The sequence below is a fragment of the Canis lupus genome, chromosome 25 (genome assembly GCF_048164855.1).
Source record: "Canis lupus baileyi chromosome 25, mCanLup2.hap1, whole genome shotgun sequence".
NCBI classification, from domain to species: domain Eukaryota; kingdom Metazoa; phylum Chordata; class Mammalia; order Carnivora; family Canidae; genus Canis; species Canis lupus.
The window spans coordinates 14,875,796-14,890,583 of record NC_132862.1 but is presented as its reverse complement, the minus strand read 5'-3'; the positions used below and the strand labels follow the sequence as shown (position 1 = coordinate 14,890,583).

Genomic DNA, 14,788 nt, shown 5'->3' with positions numbered 1-14,788 from the left:
ATTACTCTGAATATAGTAGGCTGTTATTAAATCTGAAAGACCAAGCAATACAAAATAAAGGAGACAAGAAAAAAGCAGAAAGCACAGCACACAAAGCATTATAACAATGTTATGAGTTTTGCATGTGTAATAATACATAGGTGGTTTTAAAAAGTTATCAGCACATCAGAGGGAGTCTGGCTTGTTCCCATTAACTACCTAAATCTAATTTTATTACTAATATAATGTAGCTCAAAATCTAAGGAAGCACTGTAGTACCATCACATTCTAGCTGATTATTATGCAAATATACAGTTGACTCTTGAACAACATGGGTTTATTTTTTATTTTTATTTTTTTATTTATTTATGATAGGCACACAGTGAGAGAGAGAGAGAGAGGCAGAGACATAGGCAGAGGGAGAAGCAGGCTCCATGCACCAGGAGCCCGACGTGGGATTCAATCCCGGGTCTCCAGGATCGCGCCCTGGGCCAAAGGCAGGCGCCAAACCGCTGCGCCACCCAGGGATCCCTACAACATGGGTTTAAACTGTGCGGTTTTACATGGATTTTTTTCAATAAATAGAGTACTATAAATTTATTTTTCTCTTCCTCATGATTTTCTTAATAAAATATTCTTTTCTCTAGCTTACCTTATTGTAAAAATACAGCATGTAATGTATATAACATACACAATATTTATTAATTGACTATGTTATCAGTAAGGCTTCTGGTCAACAGGAGCCTATTAGCAGTTGAGTTTTGGGGGAGTCAAAAGTTATACAGTCTTTCAACTGTATGGGGGTTGGCACCTCTAACCCCCATGTTGTTCAAGGATCAATTGTTATTTATTTTCTTTTTCTTTTTAATGTTCAGGACAGTGTCTTCTTTAACTGCATGCATGAGCATAATATTCTAATTCCTTCAAATTTATTACTTCATTATTTCTTCATTACATTTTTTACTGATCAATTCCTCTATTTGCATTCTATATTATACTGAAGCTAGCTACTTATCTATATTCATAGAAGTTACATTAATACTATGTACTTTAATAATCCCACACATATTAAAAAGGTAGTTTGCTTTGCAATAAATGAAGTGATTTTGTTTGTTGGTTTATTTGCTTGCTAGCTAGGTACCAGTATTAATTCTGATTTACCTTTCTTCAAAGACCTTTTACATACTTGCATACATGTATTTATTTATTTTTTATTTATTTATTTATTTATTCAGCAAAGCAGTGTAACATATTCCTTAAGAGTGAGAATTATGAGTGTCTATATTACTCATGTTTATGCTCTGGCTGAACCACTTACTAAGTCAAGTCCTACTAATGACCACTGATTACTGTCTTATTAGTGACTCTATGTCTCAGTATCCTGATCTATAAAATAGACATAATAAATAATGCCTACATATTAAGTTGTTGGGAAAACTAAACAAGATAATATATGCAAAGCACTTAAAAAGATAATATATACAGATAATATAAGCAAAACACTTAGAAGAGATGCTTGCAACATGGTAAACATTAGATAAATATATACTTCTCCTCCCTACTTCCTTGGGGTTATACTCAAAACTTATCCCTTTCCACTAGATTCCAGAACTGCAGATACTGTAATTACTTGTATAAAATATTTTATGTCTCCTTTACACTCATGGCCGATTCAGATGCTCATTTTATGTGTCATTATAAAATATGTCTTTTACCCCACTCATCTTAACATATTAAGTAGTATACGTATAAACATACATATGTAAAAGAATGACATTATTAAAACAATGATATAGTGATCAGGAGGCATTAATGGTAAGCGTAAATTTTGATTTCTATACTGTCACAAAGTTAACTGTAGTTGATTATTAGCATCATCATAAACAATTTTATAAGTATTCAATAGTGTGGCATCTTTTTTCTAAAAGGTCTACAAAGACAATCTATACGCGGCTTTCCCGTTTTATGAAGTGATCAAGGAGTATCTAAAACTATAATATCTCTAATTAATATATAATTTAGATTAAGAGACATTAAGTAGATTTATTGATAGCTAAATTTTAACACAGCATAGTAATTGAGTGCAGTCAACTGTTCAGTAGTTAACCATCCTATTTCTTGAAAAGACAGACTCATGATTTGCCTCTATTTATTGCTTGTGCCCATTTGTGATCATTTAACTAATCTTAAGTACATTCATGCTAAACCAGTAAGAGCAAGAGAAATTAAGTGATAAAAAATGTCTTGCTTTTACAATATTTTGACCATTGTAGAAAAAAATTGGTGAGGAAAGCTTATATCACTTGTGAAATTTTATCATCAGAATTATCTATTTTATTGCTGACACTCTGCTAATATTGCTGACTTCCTTTTATTTAATTAATTCATACTAATCACATCTAATCACATCAACTATAAAGATTAAGGTGTGACTTAATTATGTTATGTGCTATATACTAATATGCCAATCATTTATAATAACTAAACATGGTGCTTCTGTGCTCCAATAATGATTTCCACTTTCTTTATGGTTGTTAACACATCTGAATGCTATTTTGAAATAAGGCAAGCTCAAATGAAACAACTGGACTCAATATTTTAGTAGAAACAATTTGTCACATTTTAACATAATAATACAACTTTTTTTAAAGCAGGGATTTGTCTTTTTTAATGGATGGATCCATCCACACACCAAAAATGCTAATTTACCTCCAAGAGATTAATAAAATTCCTAAACTTATACATCAGTGGTTAAGAAACAAATACAATGTCAAAATTATACTCTAAAGCTGAATGTATTCATTTCTCTTCCCCCAGCACAAATGTTGATTTTCAAAATAGTTTTTGTGTGCTAAGAGTCCAAATGAAAGCAGTTCAGTAAGTCACTAAAAGAAAATTAAGCTTCCAACAATGAGTGGGTGGTCATTGATCTAAATTAACCAATTATTTTAAATTATCAATAACATATATATTTAGTAATTGAAAACCATATTATATAGATTAAAAAATAAAGCTATACTATTCAAAGGTAAAACAAATGTTTGCAAAATATTTAGGTTTGGAGGCACATCACTTTATGTAGAATATTCTCATCAGCAAAGGAATGAGAAATGTAATATGCTTACAGAAAGTAAGTTAAATATTCTCACAGCCATTACTCATGGTGAGATAGCTGACAGGTCAAGTAACAAGAAAATTTACTACATATTCTATTAAATAATATAAAGTATATCATTGCATTATTAGATAATTAGATATTATATAATACTATTAAATGTAATGTAATATTATCAGTCAAGATCACTATTAAATACTGAATCCCGAATAAGGGCCAGTTTTGCATGCAAACAATCATACCTAACATAACTTAATGAGTGTTGAAGATATGGCCATCAAATCTAATTCAGGCATTGTCCTATCTCTCTGTCTTAAAGTCTAATATTCACAAGACCCTGCTGAAAATGCATATGAAAACATAATCCATTTATAAAACATCAATCATAAATACTTTAGCTTGAATATGCATATATGGCTAGTTTTCATCATCTATTAAGGATCTGAAAGTATATTACATAGAAAAAGAAAGTTATTATTGAAAAGGCTTTTCAGTAGGTGATAATTTAGTAGAAACCTAAATAATGTGAGAAAAAGAACCATGTGACTATTTGGCATGAAAGAATTCCAGGTTGGAGAAAAAACAAAAACAAAGTCTCTGAAATAGAATATATTTGGGATGTTCAAGGAAAAGCAAGATGGCCAGTGGGGCTGGAGCAGAATGAGCATGGAAGAGAAGAGAAGGAGAGGAGGGAACCAGGGGCCCCTGAAGCACTGTGAATTCCATCATGAGTATAGAGAACCCACTGGAAAGTTTGAATTGGAAAGTGACATCTCCTGACCAGCTTCTAAAAATGATAATTCTGCCTAATGTTCTTCCCCCCAATTTCTGAATGCTTCAGTTCACCAAAGTTTCTAGCTTTGGTTCTATTCTGCAAAATATTCCCAATTAAATTAATAAAAAAACAATGATAATACTTTAAAATCTATCTATAGATTTTATCTATCTATAGATTAAAATCTATCTATAGATTCTCCAAATTATATATATATAATTTTTTTAAAGATTCTATTTATTTATTCATGATAGACACAGAGAGAGTGAGAGAGAGGCAGAGACACAGGCAGAGGGAGAAGCAGGCTCCATGCAGGGAGCCTGACATAGGACTCGATCCTGGGTCTCCAGGATCAGGCCCTGGGCTGAATGAAGGTGGCGCTAAACCGCTGAGCTGCCCAGGCTGCCCTATATATAAATTTTTAAGAAACTTTACTGAGTTCCAACTTTATAGGATGATGGTTCCCATAGCAATCTTTCTATTCTTCAGACATGGCCTAGTCAGTATCTCCAATTGGATGCTTATTGGCGTCTCAAACAATGTAATCCCACCCTGATCACTGAGTTGTCTTTCTTCACTCCATCACTTCAATTTCTTCCTCCTCCATGTGCTCCTTGCAATAAATTAAACCATTTACCCAGTGGCTCTTGCCAATAACCTAAGAGTCACTCTAACTTCCTTTATGTTCTCACCAAACATCCAATTCATCAGTAATCATATCACCAAAATCTATTTCTTAGCCCTTCAAGAGCTATACCCACGAAATACTGTTCATCTAGCTAAATTATAGCAGCCTTACAACTGGTCTCTTTTGATTCACAGTCAGGGGTGTTCCCCAGGTGAAATCTGAAACTGGTCTCCAAACATGGAAAGCAAGGAAAGACTGAAGAAATGTCAGGCCACTCCAGATTGAGTAAGCAGCAAGTTTCATAAGCAAAGGAACTAGTTTGTGAGACTCATCTTGGGTAGCTGCAGGGTGAGTAGATCTCCACACCAGCCTACCAAAATCTTAAAACTTTTTTATAGAGGCCTTAATAGGGTTCAGTCATCTATTCAGTCCAGATGTTCTCAACAATACATGACCCTTTCAGGACTATATCCTTGAAACAGGACAGTGAGTAGAACATACATTTCAAGGTCAGGAGAGGGAGGGATCAGGTCCAACTCATGGGTCAACCGGCAGTCATGTCTTCTCAATGACCTCCTCTAACAGTCTCCTTAATTCCAGTCTTGCTTCCCAACCCCATCCTCCACTTCAGCTGCCAGTTGTTATTAAACGTATAAATCAGATTACATCATCCTCCAGTAAAATCCATTTTTTAAAAAATGTTCTTTGTAAGCCATGGCCTACAAATGTTCACATCATCTGAATTCTATGTACTTTTTGAAACTATTTAATTCCACTCTCATAATTCACAGTGCTCTCTATATGGTAGCTATCTTCCAGTCGCATCATCATTCCAAGTTCTTTCTTTTTTTTTTTTAAGATTTTATTTATTTATTCATGAGAGACACAGAGAGAGGCAGAGACATGGGCAGAGGGAGAAACAGGCTCCATGCAGGAAGCCCCATGTGGGACTCGATCCCAGAACTCCGGGATCATGTCCTGAACCAAATGTAGACGCTCAACCTCTTAGCCACCCAGGCGTCCCTCCAAGTTCTTTCTTGACTCAAAGTCCTTGCACTGCTGTTCTTTTTTGCCCAGAATGTTCTCCCTCTAGATTTTCAGTAGTTCCTTCCTTCTCTTTCATAAGTATACCCAGGATGAGAACTGGTACAGAATATCCTGGATGAAAGAAACCAAAGCTTCTAACTAGTGGTCTTCATTAGTCACTCTCTCTCTGTATCAATAGCTTAGAAGCGTATAAAGAAGTAAGTTATCTTAATCATTTTGTATTTGTTTCTTTTAAATAAATTTGCCCACTCTACTTCCCCAATTCCAAAGTGTAAGCTGTTTTAGGACAGGGACCTAGTTTGTCTTATCCATTGCTGCATTCCTCGGCACTTGAACACCACCTGAAATACATTTATTGCTTGCCTGATTTTATGAAAAATACATTAGAATTCGGTTCAATTATGTATGGATTAAACTGGTTTTTCTTCTATTGAAAAAAATCTTGCCCCACAAACAATTATCTTTCAAATGAAATTTTCATTTTTTTTTTCAAATGAAATTTTCAAATACAACTGATCTACTACATGTGGAAGCTTATATAGATGATACTTAGAAAATATATTTAAAAATATACACACCTTCACTGAAGGTGGCCAAAATAATCCAGTGAGCCATTAACATGTCTAAAACAAAGATTTTACTGGGTACCTTCTGAGAGTAAACAAATGAATAAATGCATTTTGGATTGCCTGGTGGGTATCAAAATTTAATACACAGTTTGGATGTCATCTGGTCCAGAACACCAAGCAGAATCCTAGATTCACCAATTATGGGCCTGTTATTAATCTTTTCATTAATGATTTAGCTGGTGCAATTATTATGCAAATGAAAGTATGCTATGTAGTTCTGCTAATGATATTAAGATTAGTGGATTCAACAGCAACTTAGGGAACAAAGCTAGAATTAAAAATGCCAGATTCTGTTCATAGGATCTAACACTTGAGGGGGATAGTATTTCACCAATTTCCTTAGAGAATCATAGAAAGGATAAATCCTGCAAAGGAAAATGTCCCTGGATTCCCTAAGTCACCCGGAGCATGTTTCTCCACTGAGAACTTTTCTACCACCAATAAAATCAGTTAAAAGGATACTGATTCTTTATCCACTCATCTCGTATTCATTTGCAATGTTAGAAATCTAAGGTAAAATTCTGTATTATATCTCCATTTTCTTATTCATTCTGAAAATATAAGAATTTGACCCAAGATCCTTAAGTACTGGAAATCAAATAAAGCCATCCTGAAAGGGGTTTCTGGCAAAATTATCAGAAATGAGAATGGGGAAAAAAAAGATTTTCTTATTGTTGACTCAAGGAGTCTCTTGCTACTAAATCCCCTTAAGAAAGGTAAGTGCCTGCTCTCCACACGCAAGCCCATGCACTTAGCAGTCTCTCCTAAAAGGTTCCAGTTTTTATTTCACTTTCCGAATTTGGCAGGTAGACAACCACACTTTTAAACAATTGCATCCTCAGGGAGTAGACCTAGTTTGTTCATTGGCTCCTCTGATCTAAATGCCTCCTGAACTCTTTTTGGGTCGAATGAGTTATACACTCTTCCACTCAAAATCTATACTTGGATGCTTTCAAATTAAGAAGGGCTCTTGTTTTCCATTTTGAACAGAAATTCAAGATAGTAATCTCTAACAATTCTTGTAACAATTCAAAAACACATTTCCTCCCTCTTCTGACACCTCATCCATTTATAAACCCAGGCACTTACTAATTTGTATTGCTTACTAAAGATATGTAAGAAATACAACACAGAGTAATGTAAAGAATATACTAAAATGTAAGAAAATACAAGCATGGGAACTATAGGAAGCCATGCAACACCTTAGGAGAAGGTGATGAGAATCTGAATTAACTAACAGTAAGAAAGGAAAGAAGACAGAAGAGAAATAATACTTCATTAGAATGAACATGATTTGGTCATTCACAAGATGTGGTATGTGAGCCAGAAAGAGGTTAAGGATACAACCAAGTTTTCTAACTAAGTACACTATATTGATGATAATTCTTGCAATAGATAATACAAGCAGAGAACTGAAATGGAAAAGGCCATACATTTTTTTTATATGTTTGCGTTTTAGGCTTTGGCAGAACATCTACCAGTCAGTATCTAACAAACAGAAACTTGCATTTGCTGAGGTACACAGAGGGACAGACACTTGGGAGTCATCAGGGTAAGGCACAGAAATGATTGAGATTTCCCAGGGAGAGCTGATACAGAGAGATGAGATGAAAACTGAAAACAGAACCAGGAGAAATACTAATAATTAGGAATAGGAAGAGGAAGAGAAACTTAAAAAAAAAAAAAGATCAATAATGAGTAAACACAGAGGTAGAAAAAGAAGCAAGGGAGACATTTCTTCTTTTTTTAAGATTAACTTATGTATTTGAGAGAGTGAGTGCACAGGAGGAGGGGTGTGTGTGGGAGGGGGGAGAGAGAGAGAGAGAGAGAGAGAGCAAGAGAGAGAAACAGACACTTCACTGAGCTGTGAGCCCTATGAGGGGTTCAATCTCATGACCCTGAGATCATGACCTGGGCCAAATCAAGAGTTGGACACTCAACCAACTGAGCCACACAGGTATTTTGGCAAGAGAGACATTTCTGGAGAGGTCAGAGGATAAGAGGATTTCAAAAACATAGCAGTCAACTTCGTCCAAAATAAAAGAGAGGTCAAGTAAAGTAGAAAGTGAAGAGAAGCCACAAAAATTTTTCTCTAACCTATGACAGAATAGTTCAAGCATAAATGAAAAATAGAACCCAGTAAAGCAAGATGGTAAAAACTTAGGCTGTTCTGAAAAGAACTGTGGTGATAAGAAGCTGGTAAAGAAGAGAGCATGGAGATAAAGCAGGGTCAAGATATCAGGAGGAAGACATGAAATATGTCTTATGGAAAATTATAAAAAGCTATTCTGCAGAAGAAAAAGATTTTAAAAGATACGTACACATCCAGGGCTCCTGTAGTACATAAAGTCATATATAATAATAATTATGGATTTTTAAGGAAAATATAATTAATCGTGTTTAGGGTACTTTCCTATCCCATATACTGCTCTTTGTCCTGAATGCAAGGCAACTACAATGGTAAGGACCACATCTTACCACCTTCACACTTACCCTCAATATATCCCACTTGATAGGAAAGTCCTGAACTACCCAGTCCTCTACCCAACTACCATGTCCTCTAAAGAGTAGTTTTAACTGAGAAACAGAAATTATATTCAGGGAGAGTGAACACTTGAAAATCTGTGTCCACTCAGGATTTAGGGAGTTCAATTGTGCACAAAGATGAATAATCAGAGACTTGGTCTTTGGAGAGAAACAGAAGCTCAGAGAAGAATCATAATGCAAATTCAGGGCCCTTCAGAGAGGGAAATTGAGAAAATAATTGTCTCACTCCCAATCCACATGCCTGTTTCCAGCTGGAGTTCCTCTAAGGGCAAGCTACACATCACATTTATGAGATGCTCCTAAATCTCTAATATTAACCACCTACATGTGAGATCAATGAATGCATTTTCTTTCCTTGCAACAAAATTTTGACTACAAATGGAATTCTTTCTCTGATCTTCCAGTGGAATTTGGAAAACTTCCAATACAAAGCTAAGCAAATAAGTTTTAAATGTACAACTACAATCCTGTAAGTCTTACGAAGAGCAAGAAGGTGGCATGGCAACTGAAATGGACTTTACATATGGAGAGTAATGAGCTTATTACACTATTTGTTTTCAATTTGTAGAAAAGTCAATTAGAACAACTATTCTTTGCTTCTTCAATGATTCTGCTCTATGCTTAACAACAGAAATAAATATTATAGCTTCCTTACAATGAAGGACAAGAACAGTATATTGTGATTTTTACCATCATTTTTACTAGCTTTCTAGTTTCCTCAAATCAGCCTCTTCGCTCGGAATAACCTCTCATGCATCCTCTCTTCTCTTAATTATGACACCACCGCTCTCCAAATGACACTGGAATCATATCCATCTATTCTAGTCAATAGGCTTAAAAAAATGAAGAAGTGAAAAATCTTACCCACCCTAACCCTCTGGGCATGACTAGGACTCCATCCAGCCTCTCACCTCTCAACCCCGGCAGCTGCCAATTCTACATCCACATAGAATTCCACTTGGAACCTAGTTAAACTCCTTTCAGAATGCTGTTTTCACTCCCCCTATATACCCTCCATTCAACCCTTCCTACTAGCTTGGTCTAATTCCATTCCCACAGTCCAATAAACAAGCTGATCAGATCACAGGTGCTTGGGCAGAGAATCTCACTCTCATCTCTCCCTCCAGACCTCTACACTTCCATATCTGCCTAGTTTTGATGCCCATGCTGCTCCTGAACCTGGAAATATCCCTAGGGAACAGTTGTGGCCTTAGAAGTAGCATTCTACTCAGAGCACTGAGTAGATGACGGGAAGATCAGGACTCAAAAGGAAAAAAAAAGACACTGTAAATGAACTTGAGGATGGACTCTATATGTCCATATTTCTCATACTATACCCTCAGAAACTGACATGGTGCCAGCATGAGGAGGTACGTAGAAAATATTGTTGACCAAGTGGACCATAGCAGAATAACAAATCACACTACCTACACCCAAGCACTTCTCAGTCTCTTAGAAGTGAAGCCACTCCAAATGACACGGGCTCACTATTTCATCTTACTTAACCTGATCCAACTCCAAATACTGCAGAGAACTGACAGCATTTCTTTTAAAAAGTATGTAAATAAATAATAAATAAAATTAATCCTTTTCACATACTGAAGGTATCTTTGCTTTAATAAGTTCCTCCAAATGTTATTCTAGGAGCCCTTAAAAATGTTATTTATTTTCTATGACAATTAGTACATGAACAGTTAGGGACATATACCTTTAATATTAATCTGCCAACACAAATATAAATCATGAATCATGAGATCGTAATTTATATTATGTAATCATCATAAAAACATAAAATATAAACTTACATGTTTGGATAAGTTGGGGCTCTTTGAATCAACATCATACCTAAAAGATTAAAATATAAAACTCAAATTATTTCCACAAAATAAAGCTACAGAAAAATATCAGAATTTCACCAAAAGAATGTAAACAATATAAATCAAATCAGTTATGAAAAACTAGCAAATTTAGAAGTCTCTTATAATCTGCTATATATATGCCAATGGTCGAATTCACAATCTCTGGGTCCTTTTATTTCCACACCTAAGTAGAGGTCCCGATACTTTTAGTCATCAATTCTGCACTTGAAAAGAAAGTTTAAAACTTCTCCTTTGTACCATCATTTAAAAAGTTTAAGAATTAAAAATAAAATAAAATAAAATAAAATAAAATAAAATAAAATAAAATAAAACAAAAAGAGCCTTCCCTTTGTGTGAATCAGCAGTATCCCAGTGCTGTTCAAAATTCCCCAACAACTGCAATTCCTCTCCACAGAATACCATTAAAAAATAAGCAAGTGTCATTTGTGTATATTCTAATTTTTATTTAGTATTTTAAATTCTACCATTAACTTTGAAATTTGGCGAAAGTAATGAGACATTACCTTTCCCCAATCACTGGAGTTAGGGAAGCCATTTTTTTTTACAGAAAGAGAAATGCATTCATGTAGGACTATTTCTATCCTGTTTTTGATTGACCAGTTGGTACTGGAAATAAATGATTTCTTAGAAAGATCCTGGGAAAATATCACTCACTATCACTTGAGCTCCTCATTTTAAAGAATTTGTAGGAAGAGTAAGATCTCTAACAGCCAAAACAACCTCAAATCACTGAAGTCTTAAGTAGGGAAATATTTGTACCAGCTCCAGTGTTTGTCCCAAATCATATTCCTTTCACACGCCTTGTACATAGCTTCCTACCAAAATTCCACTGCCTTTTTTTAAGGTTAATTAATTAAAGTCTTTGCTCTCACATAGCAAGAATGCTTTTACAAAGAAACAAAGCATCTCAATCAATAAAAGACAGAGTTCATAGAATGTACCAATGCTGGCCAGAGGTTCACTTACTTACTCCTTAGCAAAGTATGTTTACCACAGACTGGCTTCAAAATTGTGCAATGCAAAAATACCCGCCTCAAAAGAATTACAAAATACTCTCCTTCCCATCAGGGCATTCTGATCATTCTGAACAGCTGTAACCTAGAATTTTCAATCGGCTAATTGCCAACATCTACTGAAAACCTACAGATGTTAGTACAAAAAAAATATTTCTTATTCACAACAATTTTTTAAGAGTAAGATTGAAATTAGCAACTACAGCGTATCAAAGGTGAAAAATAACTGTGCTGGCTTCTCAAGAATCAGAAACTGCTTTCTATAAAGAGTCTACTGTGGACTGGGGAGAAATAACATGGTGTGTTCAGTTCTGTTAAAAGAAACAAAAAGAAGAGGAGGTGATGTTTTCACCACAAAAAGTTTAAGTATCTTCAAATCTAATCCCCTTTCATTGCCTTTAACAAAGCTTTTTTTTTAATGCTAATATTTCAAAAATGTGCAATTTACAGCATACTTCTAAGGGCTTTAGGTATGCATTGATTATAATCCATTTGAAATTACCATGAGTTTCCCTTTCATGCAATTTTCCTTCTAACTTTTCTAAAAGTATCAAGACTACTCTGGTCCTCACCTTCAGAGGACAGACATAAACATGACATTCTAAATACTTAAAATGAGTGTGTGTGTGTGTGTGTGTGTGTGTCTATGTGTATAAGTGCCATACTTTCATTAAGGAGGAGAGATTACGTGAAAAGCAGGAAGGTAAGTAGTTTACCCCTAAGAGGGTGCATCTCACTGCCTAAATTTACCCATGTCAATTTTGTAAACTTGAAGCTGCTACTGAAATATTATTTTTTTAAAAGATTTTATTCATTTATTCATGAGAGACACGCAGAGAGAGAGAGAGAGAGAAACAGGCAGAGGGAGAAGCAGGCTCCCTGCAGGCAGCCTGATGCAAAACTCCATCCCAGGACCCAAGGACCAAGACCTGAGCTGAAGGCAGACGCTCAACCACTGAGTCAACCAGGTATCCCACTACTGAAATATTATTATTACCAAAGTACTAAATTGGTAGTAACTGATATGGGTGGATCCCAAGGATCACGTTTTCAATTAGAAGTAAAGATATTGACCAGAGTTGTTCCTATACCTCTGCAATTGCAACTAAGACTCCAAACTGAAAACCAAAGATGTTACATATCCCTTATGATTGGCTCAGAGGTGCTCAAGGGTCACTCTCATGAGGGTCAGATCCTTTCCCACAAACTGACCCATAAAAGTGACAGGCTATTCCTACCTCTTGGGCAGCCAAGTGAAGGGGAGTTCCAAAATCTGAAGTGCCTGCAGAAGACAGCATCTGGTTTCCCAGTAAGATGCTGCTGGGCTACAGAACCTGCCTACAGGTACAGCCTGTGGCTACCAATAAAAGACAATGTCAGGTGACAGTCCTCAGAAATGCCTTTTGAGAACTGAGGAGCAAGTAGAGTGCATGATCAGTGTGACTGTTAAGGTGTCGATTTTTCAGAAAATAAGAGATCCACATGTTCCCCTTCTGCTCATCTACCTTCCCCTCTTCAAGGCCCTGCTCTTCTGCAAGTAGCTAAAACAATATATTTGAGGGTAGAGGAGGTGAAGTTTTGAAGTTTGAGATTAAAGTTTTAAAGAGAAGAGTACATTTGATAAACAAAATAAATGATTCTACTAAACAAAAGTGCCTAAAAACTCTCAAAATTAGACCTTGACATTGTTAAGGGAGTCCTTAACCAATGGGAAAAACTAGAATTAACCATGTTGGGAAGAAATTTTAAAAACTTACTTTCCTCAAAGCGTTGAGATGCTTCAAAAATAAAATACAATAACATTACACATTCACAATTATCACCATTTGATTTATCAAGAAGGAAAATAATTTGCCAGGTAAGTTAGACCTACACTCATAACTATCTTATTGATGTTCCAGTCTAAGTGGAAAAACAGGAGTGAAAAAAGTGTATCTCATTTCTCCTATTCTTCAGCTCATGCTATTTAGTGATGTGACTACCCACACCTCTTGCTCAAAGGCATTTTTTAAAAAAGATTTTATTTATTTATTCATGAGAGACACAGAGAGAGAGAGTTGGAGCCACAGGCAGAGAGAGAAGCAGGCTCTACGCAGGGAGCCCGACGTGGGACTCGATCCCGGGTCTCCAGTATCATGCCCTGGGCTGAAGGCGGCGCTTAGCCGCTGAGCCACCCAGGCTGCCCCGCTCAAAGGTATTTTTGTGCAGCTGTTCTGCAATAATAGTTTTCAGCTGTGAAAAAAAGGGATTTATAGGTACCTATGCTATTATCAGTATGATAATTGTAACAATATAATAAATGCCAGAGTTTAGAATTTTATCTGCAATACATACACAGCATGATGACAGAGACCATATCTCTTAAACAAAGAAGTACACATCAAATCAAAAGGGCAGGAGAATTTTAAAATTCATAGTTGATAAACTAATCAAGTATGTATCTCAGGCATATTACAGGAACAGTAATCATTACTATGGAATAATCAGAACTTATAGGAATTTGGTCAAGTTGTGGCAGGAAGACATATTCATTCTGTCTCTCCCTCTCTTTCTCTGTCATTATAATTTTCTATCAGCATTGAAGCTTAAATAAAAAAGGCTCCTGAAAACCATTTTTCAAATCCTCCATAATAGGTAATTCTTTATATCATACGCTTTCACAGCTTGTTCTTAATTTGTTCTTTAGAATTTTATAAATCAATGGACAGATTAAATAAAACACAATTCTGAAAACCATTTATATCTATCTGTTGGCCAATTTAGACTACTGTATTCCTCAACACTGTTGTTCTCTCCAGGGGACATGTTATCAGAAATGCATTAGAATATTACTGTAGTTCTCTGGGAGATGCAGGTTGGGGTTATGAATGATTTTATTGCCTACTTGATCCTGTTTTTATTTTCCAAATATCCTACAATGAATATTTTTCCTAGGAATAACACATTGCTTTTGCTAGGACAAAATTTAAAAACCAATTATAATTAGGTATACTAATGAATAAATAGATACACATAACTAGTGAACAAAGACATTGTTTTCCACACTTATTTGGGTAGATATGCTGGAAAAATCACAAAGTTAAAAAAAAAAAAGAAGAAAAAGAAAACCTGCTCTCACAAGTTAAAGGTGTTTTGCGAGATATTCTAATACATGGTAAATCAAAAGGAATTAGTT

At 35.3% G+C, this 14,788-nt stretch overlaps 1 protein-coding gene across 3 annotated transcripts in view; it reads right to left on the bottom strand.

Moving 5' to 3' along the window:
* CPNE8 (copine 8) overlaps window positions 1–14,788 on the bottom strand; it is a 316,677-nt gene that overhangs the window by 237,025 nt on the left and 64,864 nt on the right. For all 3 annotated transcript variants that reach the window (XM_072798389.1, XM_072798390.1, XM_072798388.1), the window contains exon 5: window positions 10,526–10,565. In XM_072798389.1, coding sequence (XP_072654490.1) covers window positions 10,526–10,565 — 40 coding nt within the window. The remainder of the gene's footprint in view (window positions 1–10,525; window positions 10,566–14,788) is intronic.